At 41.1% G+C, this 9,082-nt stretch overlaps 1 protein-coding gene across 1 annotated transcript; it reads right to left on the bottom strand.

Moving 5' to 3' along the window:
* Positions 1 to 2,849: 2,849 nt before the first annotated feature.
* LOC120989628 (olfactory receptor 1J2-like) lies at positions 2,850 to 3,770 on the bottom strand. Its single transcript, XM_040417852.1, has one exon. It carries the CDS (start codon positions 3,768 to 3,770, stop codon positions 2,850 to 2,852), a length of 921 nt encoding a protein of 306 aa, XP_040273786.1.
* Positions 3,771 to 9,082: the final 5,312 nt, after the last annotated feature.

Raw genomic sequence — 9,082 nt, 5'->3', positions numbered from 1 at the left:
GTCCCCTGCTGTATGCGCCGGCATTGGTGAAAACACCGATGCCAGCGCATTAACCCTTGCACGGCCAGTGTTGACAGCGGCACGTGCGGGATAGTGCAAGGTGCGCTGCTGTGACGGGGTCCTGATGGCAGGGAAGGCAGGCCAATGCCTTCCTTAGGCATCATGGCTGTCTTCTGTGACAGTCTGTGAGATCCAGCCCCCTGTATTACACTGTGTAATACACTTACAGCCAAAGCATTACAATACAGTAGTATTGTAATGCATTGTAAAGGGGATCAGACCCCCAAAAGTTGAAATCCCAGTGGGACAAAAAATACATCCTTTCCCAAAATAAAGTTACATTTTTTTTTGTAAAAAATAGGGAAAAAAAGAAAAGTAGCCATATCGACCGGCTCTATAAAAATATTACATGGCCTAACCCCTCAGGTGAACACCGTCAAAAAACTTAAATAGAAACTGTGCTTAAAAATTTTTTTTTGTCACCTTACATCACTAAAAATGCAACACCAAGCGATAAAAAAGGTGTATGCCCCCCAAAATAGTACCAATCTAACCGTCACCTCATCCCGCAAAAAATGAGCCCCTACTTGAGACAATCGCCCAAAAATTAAAAGAAAATATGGCTCAGAATATGGAGACACTAAAACATATTTTTTTTTGTTTTAAAATAGCTGTTATTGTGTAAAACTTACATAAATAAATAAAAAGTATACATATTAGGTATCACCGCATCCTTATCGACCGGCTCTATAAAAATATCACATGACCTAACCCCTCAGATGAACAACAGAAAAATGGTGTAAAAAAAGCCATTTCTTGTCACCTTACATCACAAATAGTGTAATAGCAAGCGATCAAAAAGTCATACGCACCCCAAAATAGAGCCAATCAAACCGTCATCTTATCATGCAAAAATCATACCCTACCCAAGATAATCGCCAAAAAAAGGAAAAAACTATTGCTCTCAGACTATGGAAACATTAAAACATGATTATTATTATTTTTTTAAATGAAATCATTGTGTAAAACTTACATAAATAAAAAAAGAAGTATACATATTAGGTATCGCCGCGTCCGTGACAACCTGGTCTATAAAAATACCACATGATCTAACCATTTCAGATGAATGTTGTAAATAACAAAAAATAAAAACGTTGCCAAAACAACTATTTCTTTTGTTAACTTTCCTCACAAAAAATTTAATATAGATCAAACAAAAGTCATATGTACCCTAAAATAGTACGAACAAAACTGCCACCTTATCCTGTAGTTTCTAAAATGGGGTCACTTTTTTGGAGTTTCTACTCTAGGGGTGCATCAGGGGGGCTTCAAATGGGACATGGTGTCAAAAAAACAGTACAGCAAAATCTGCCTTCCAAATACCATATGGCATTCCTTTTCTTGCCATGCGCCCGTACAGTGGTTTACGACCACATATGGGTGTTTCTGTAAACTACAGAATCAGAGCCATAAATGTTGAGTTTTGTTTGGCTGTTAACTCTTGCTTTGTAACTGGAAAAAAATTATTAAAATGGAAAATCTGCCAAAAAAGTGAAAATTTGAAATTGTATCTCTATTTTCCATTAATTCTTTTAGAACACCTAAAGGGTTAACAAAGTTTGTAAATTCAGTTTTGAATACCTTGAGGGGTTTAGTTTCTAGAATGGGGTCATTTTTGGGTGGTTTCTATTATGTAAGCCACGCAAAGTGACTTCAGACCTGAACTGGTCCTTTAAAATTGGGTTTTTGAAAATTTTGCTTCTAAACTTCTAAGCATTGTAACATCCCCAAAAAATAAAATGTAATTCCCAAAATGATCCAAACATGAAGTAGACATATGGGGAATGTAAAGTAATAACTATTTTTGTAGGTATTACTATGTATTATAGAAGTAGAGAAATTGAAACTTGAAAATTTGCACATTTTTGGCAATTTTATTTTTATAAATAAAAAATATTTTTTTTACTCCATTTTACCAGTGTCATGAAGTACAATATGTGCCGAATCAACAATCTCAGTATGGCCTGGATAAGTCAAAGCGTTTTAAAGTTATCACCACTTATAGTGACACTGGTCAGATATGCAAAAAATTGCCTAGTCCTTAAGGTGAAAATGAACCCGGTCCATATAGGGTTAAAAAGTGGGTTTGGGAAATTTTCTGAAAAATTTCAAGATTTGCTTCTGAACTTCTAAACCTTTTAACATCCCAAAAAAAGAAAATGTAATTTACTGAATTATCCAAACATGAAGCAGACATATGGTAAATGTAAAGTAATAACTATTTGAGGAGGTATCACTATCTGTTTTAAAAGCAGAGAAATTAAAATTTAGAAAACTGCTTGTAAATTTGGTATTTTTTTATAAATAAAAATGAAATATATTTTGACTCAAATTTACCACTGTCATGAAGTACAATATGTGACGAAAAAACAATCTCAGAATGGAATGGATAAGTAAAAGTGTTTTAAAGTTATTACCACATAAAGTTACACATGTCAGATTTTCTAAAAATGGCCTGGTCCTTAAGGTGTAAAATGGCCTGGTCCAGTAGGGACAAAACTTAACAAACAGGAACGGAGTGCACCAGAATACATTCCTTTCCGGTTTGTTGCATTCCCATGCTGGACACAAAACTGTTGGACATGTAAAAACTAGACCACTTACAATGGTTTTAGTGCTGGATCTGGCATGTTCATTTTCAATATAATTCAACTGGATCTGTCCTGAATGGAGGCAGCCGGTTGTATTATTCAAACGGATATGTTTTGCTGTGGTTTTGCGATCCCATGTCGGATCTCAAAACCGAACAGCAAAAACTACTATGTGAAAGTAGTCTTATTTTGGATTATTTACCATATCTCATGTTTACTAATTATTTCTTGTATGGCTTTTCTAATGTCTTTATTTCTCAGGCTGTATATAATGGGGTTGATCAAAGGAGTAAATACAGTATACAGCAGGGAGAGGATTTTGCTTATTGTTAGTGTTTTCCCTTTTGTTGGGACAACATAAACACTGAATATAGTCCCATAAAATATGGAGACCACAATGAGGTGGGAGCTACAGGTGGAGAAGGCTTTCTGTCTACCAGCACTGGATGGGATTCTCAAAATTTCTAAACCAATGTAAGCATAAGAAATGATAATGATTGTGGTTGGTATTATTACAACTGGAATACTTAGTAAATAAATCTCTAGTTGGAGAATAAAGGTATCAGAACAAGAAAGTTTTAGTAATGGGACAATGTCACAGAATAAATGGTCAATGATATTTGGTCCACAAAAATGTAGTTTTGCCACAGTTATGATGTAAGTCAAAATAAAAAAGCATCCAAATATCCAAGAGAAGAAGGACAATATCACCCAATGGGCACTTGTCATGATTGAAGTATAACGGAGGGGATTACAGATGGCCACATATCTGTCATAAGACATCACAGTGAGAAGAAGACATTCTAAAGTTTCTGAGGCACAGAAGACATAAAGCTGAAAGATGCAGTTGTTAAAAGTAATGGTCTGGCCATTATTCAGTAAGATGTGGAGCAAGTTGGGGACAATATCAGTGGGTAACAAGATGTCGCTGATGGACAGCTGCGAGATGAAGAAGTACATTGGAGAGTGGAGATTCTTGCAGGTGGACACCAGGGTGATGATCAGGAGATTCCCACACATTGTCCCACAGTAAGCCACCAGGAGGATACAGAACAAGAATATTTTTAAACTTTGACTGATTTGAAATCCTAAAAGAAGAAACTCAGAGACTACCGTCATATTGTTCTCCTGTGTGTAGAAGAATGGTACCTAAGCTTCAATAATCCAAAATGATTCATTGAATGTATCATAATAATCTAGAGCAAATTCACGTGCTATACAATGTACAGTATATATTACATGATATACCATACTTACAGAACTTTTTTGAACCCCTAATTATGTTATTTGTAAAAAAAAAAAGTTGCTGGATAGCATGTACCTGTCATGAGTCTTAGTATTAGTATAGATGCAGTCAGGGTTACTTTGACACTAGGTGCTCAGGGATTGTCACACTTACTCAATTTGTTCTTTTACTGTTATGTGTTTGTAAGAGGTGGACCCGAGGGAGTCCGTTGGGATACAGTGAACCACACAAGAATGAATGCACGGACAGTGAGCTGTGTGAACCAAAATAATTTTACTGACTTTAGAAGAGAAAACTATATACAATATAATGTACACCGTGATCCAGCCGGACCACATGGAGTGAGGTATGCTCTGGTGTACTGAAGTGGTGATACAACCTCTCTGGGTTGTTAGCAACCCAAGATTGTCCACAGTGGGACCCCAGCCGGGAATTCCCTAATTTAGGTACTGTACCTTTAAATATTCATATTTTGCCTAAATGCCACTAAATATGGCAGGATCTCCTAACCAAACACAGCGAACCGAAGCCACTAGGAATCAACACTAAATTTGGGGTCTGTGTACCTGGGATCTCGGCTGAGGGGCACTGTGGCTCACAGAGGCCAAATACAGAAAAATCCCACACTATCCCCCCAAATGCCTGTAATGCCCACTCCCCCACCTCAGCTAGACCCCCTTGAACTTCCACGTGGCTATTTGTAACTCTAGAGCTGGGATGTGGATCCACTTGCTGTCGCAGTAAAGCTTTAATTGCTGCAGCGGTGCCAAAACTTGTCCTCAACCTGATTGCAGGGAGGGACCTGAGCTCAGGATTTAAGTCCCATTAAAAGTGCGCACTAACCGAGTATAAAATGCTTCAGGCTGAGATCTCCAGTGCAGGCTTGAATGGCAGCTTGGTTTTCTTGATGATGATTCACCGCTGGCCTCAGGGCAGGCAGGCCTCTGGTCTCTTCAGCTCCTGATTATAAATGAAGACTACAGATCCTCTTTAGCAGGCAGCAGATATTCACCAATCATCCCTTGCTTGCTGTGGATAAAGCCTTCAATCTCTGGCTGATCACAGGACACCTCAGGTAAACAATTTAGCAGACACGTCTGAATACGTTGCTCTCCAACTGCCGACTCTCTGTCCTCCTGCCACTTCCTTTCTCCAGCCCCTGTAGCTTTTCCCAGGAAGTTAGGACATGGCAACAAAATAACAAAATGCACAAAATAAATAAGAAGCTATTTTTTACAGTCTATTTCAATAAGAAAGCCAATCAGGTGAAGCTATAAGATTACTTTTCTTTTTATATATTAATTGTCAACATCTCACTCCATTAGTTCTAAGGGGGTTGTCCGACTAAGGGCCTCTAGTGGCCAGTCACACAAACTGCATGTTATATCACTATAGCTTATTCAATGTAGTCACAGATGTATCCAATTGGAGTATCATAGGTTTCATCTTGTGGGCCCCAGACTGTGACCCCCTCACATGTTTACAGGAAAGGTCATCAATATCTGATCGATGGGGTCCAACTTCCGGAACCTCTGCCAATTTGCTGTTTGAAGAGGAGGCAGCACTCGTACGAGTGCTACTTCTTCTTCCAGATTACTCCACACATCGTGTCAGTAGATTCGGTGGCGCAGTATAATTCCATTGACTTGAATGGGTTAAGTACTTGCAATGACACTGCTCCGCTGCTGCAAGCGAGACAACGCGCAGTGTAATCTTGAAGAGGAAGCAGCCATGTAACCTATCTATCCACAGTATTTGTTATACCGTATATATGCATTGCTTTTACAATATATTTATATTATGTTGTATACTTTGTAACTGTGGATGAGTGAACTTTTTCAAGTTTGGGTTCAGCGTTCGGGTATTAGTGCAATCCGTTATAGATTCCGTATCATGGTATATAACGGAATGCTATGTCTCCTGTCCTGAAACCAGACAGATCCGTTATGCTGCCCATTGACTTCTATTATGAGGGAATGCAAAACGGTATGCCTCTTGAAGGCTTTTGTGGTGCATTCCGTCATAGCATTCCGGGATTATATTCCGTAAAACCGAATACATAACCGAATTGCACTAATGCCCGAACTTGAAAAACACAAGTTCACTCATCCCTATTTGTAACATAAAATACCAGATCTGTCTAAAATTACTAAAATCATTCAACGCAAGTTGTAAATTAAATATCGACGATAACAATTTTTTAAAGTTTTAATTATGTTAGAAAAGAAAACACTTTTATCTATTTAGACCTGAATTTACAGTATTTAGGACACTTTAAAAAAATCTGTAGAATACTACAAGTTATGACTCATGCACACGAACGTATTTTCTTTCCGTGTCCGTTCCGTTTTTTTTGCGGACCGTATGGGGAATTATTAATTTCAATGTGTCCGCAAAAAAATGGAAGTTACTCGGTGTGCATTACGTTTCCGTATGTCCGTATTTCCGTTCCGCAAAAAAATTGAATATGTCCTATTATTGTCCGCATTACGGACAGGGATAGTACTGTTCTATTAGGGGCCAGCTGTTCCGTTCCGCAAAATATGGTATGCACATGGACGTCAATCTTATTTTTTGCAGATGTTTTTTTTGTGGACCGCAAAATACATACGGTCGTGTGCATGAGGCCTTACACATAATTTTCCTAACTACTCACGTTAGGTGTTCCTGTGCTCTTGGCATTCATTTCCAGATTCATATTTTTTTCTCGTTGCTCTCAGATCTCTGTAAAACAGCTTCGTTGTCACCTTCCGTGACTGAGACCACATGTAGCATTAAGGATATTTATGTAGAAGATGAAGGCGAGGTGCCAAGAAAATTATCAACCTGGAGATGTGCTAATGTCTAATAAGTCTCTAGTGTCACAGTCTTTGGAGAAATATAAAAATAAATCATTTACAGATTAAGAGTCAATTCTTTCATTTGTAAAAATACATGAAACAAACTTTTTTTTATACCTGAGGGGAGATCTAATAACTAAGGATACATATGTAAGGGGCAGGGCCGTCTTTGCCGTAGGGCAAAAGGGGCATCTGCCCCGTGCCCAGTTGCTCCTAGGGTCACAAGGGAGCTCCGTTTCCCGAGTCCAGACTCCCATTCACTATGCAGCAGCGCAGCAGTCTTCAGAACAACTTACAGCTGCGCTGCTTAGTTAGCAAGCAAGTCGGCGCCCTGCCGTCACGTGGTAAAAGGGTGTGTGTGACTCACCGCAGCCTGTTGAGTGGCGCCAAGGCAGAGCAGCCAGCAGCAGGGACTAAGTCTCCGCCTCCGGTCCGGAGCTAAGGGATTGGGTGGTGAGTCACGGTCTCACGTGACCAGACCACCAGTGACTCACTCACCTTACCTTACACAGCCAGACCAGACCTGCCACTGCCACGCCAGGAGGGGAGGACTCGGTAGGTAAAGCAAAAAGCACGCATATTGACTTTATTTTATATTAGAAATTTAGACCGGTCAGTTCACCGAATTAATAATTAACCCCAGATCCATTCATAAATTAGTGGGGGATTATTATAGAGACAGACGGCCCTAGGAGACATAAGGGGTTGGGTTCTCTCTGTCTGCTGCTGAACTGTGGCCTGGGGCCACCACCGGCCACATTTACTAATCTTTGCTCAGGGGGGCCCTCATGGTGTGGTGTGGACTGGTCATTTTTACTAAGGAATATAGTTTAACCATTTATGTGCAAAAGAGAAAATAAGAAGTCAGCTCCAATCAGATATCTGCACATAGACCAAGAGTCTTGGAGCTGACTTAGTGACTTATTTTTTTCTCTTTTGCACATAAACGGTTAAACTATACTCCTTAGTAAAAATGACCAGTCCACACCAATACCATGAGGGCCCCCCTGAGCAAAGGGTGACACCAGCCATAGCAACGCCACTGCCTCTATCTGTATGTGGCTGGAGTGCACGGCAGGCTCGCTTTTCTGAAGGAAGTGGAACTGTGAACTGTCTGAACGGCTGAACAGTCAGTAGTGGCATGTGACACATGTGGCAATAATAATGTGTCTGCTGGCCTGCAGCCTGGTAAAGACCTGCGTCATGTCATGTGTGATGTGCATCCCAATTATGCCATACAAAGGTGTGCAGATACTGGTCCTGTACTACTGTGAGGCTGCAAGGCAGAGGTGTGGTGTGGACCACTCCTGAGACTGCATGTGCTTAGGCCTCATGCACACGGCCGTTATTTGGGTCCGCATCCGAGCCGCCATTTTGGCGGCTCGGATGTGGACCCATTCACTGTGTGTTGTGGTGGAGGGCGTGATTGCATGCTAGGGTGTGTGAAAGCGGGATCCAGGGGGCCCAAGTAAATTCTTGCCCAGGGTCCAATCAATATTAAAGACGGCCCTGATCCCGTGGGCAAGCATAGGTGGCAGCCAGCCACCACAACAAGAGCTCACTCCTTCTCCCGGTCCTCCTTGAGTAAGCCAGGTCACATCCACACACAGTACAGTGTATTTCACATTGTTCTCATCTCTTTCGGCTTCTACCGCTTAGACTTCTCCTCCTCTGCTCCATCGTTAACTATCAATAATGGAATGTGTGGCCAGGAAACAGCTCTACACATTCAGCAATCCGCTGGTACGCAAGCCTAATTCCCACCTAGCCACATTGCTGGCACTGCAGTACCATTTAGTCGCCTCTGTTGCCTTCACGGAACTGATGGTGTGTGCTCAGACTCCTTGGAAGATACCTAGCCGGCACTACTGGATTTCTCCCAAAAAGCCAACATTGTGCTGGGTTAACTGGGGCAACTCTTACGGACAGGAACAATACATGTCTTTTATGGCCCATTGGGTCAATGTTTGTTGCGGGAAGGCAGCATCCTGGCAATGAGGCCAGGTCCTTTAGACATCCCCCTAAATATTGTGTCTGCCAGTATCCCACACCTTATCTACCTCCTCCAAGGACGCCCACATGTCTAACAGCAGCAGCACACACTGTTGCTTGCATTATGCCTCCTTTCTATCTTGTGTCAATTCAAGCGTTGCCCCGCCATGTTGGAGCTGATTTGCCTGGGCGAGAGTATCCATACCAGCAAGCAGTTGCGAAAGAACATCAAGCAGCTAATCATCTCACCCTCTGTTACCTTGAAGATTCCAACTAGACAACGTGGTCAGAGACAACAGGCACAACATTCTAGCCACCGTGAACCTGGGGGAAATAAGGTACTCCCTGCATGG

This window comes from Bufo bufo, chromosome 1 (genome assembly GCF_905171765.1).
Source record: "Bufo bufo chromosome 1, aBufBuf1.1, whole genome shotgun sequence".
Classification (NCBI taxonomy): domain Eukaryota; kingdom Metazoa; phylum Chordata; class Amphibia; order Anura; family Bufonidae; genus Bufo; species Bufo bufo.
Note: the sequence above shows the minus strand (reverse complement) of the source record. Positions and strands in the feature narration are given on the sequence as shown.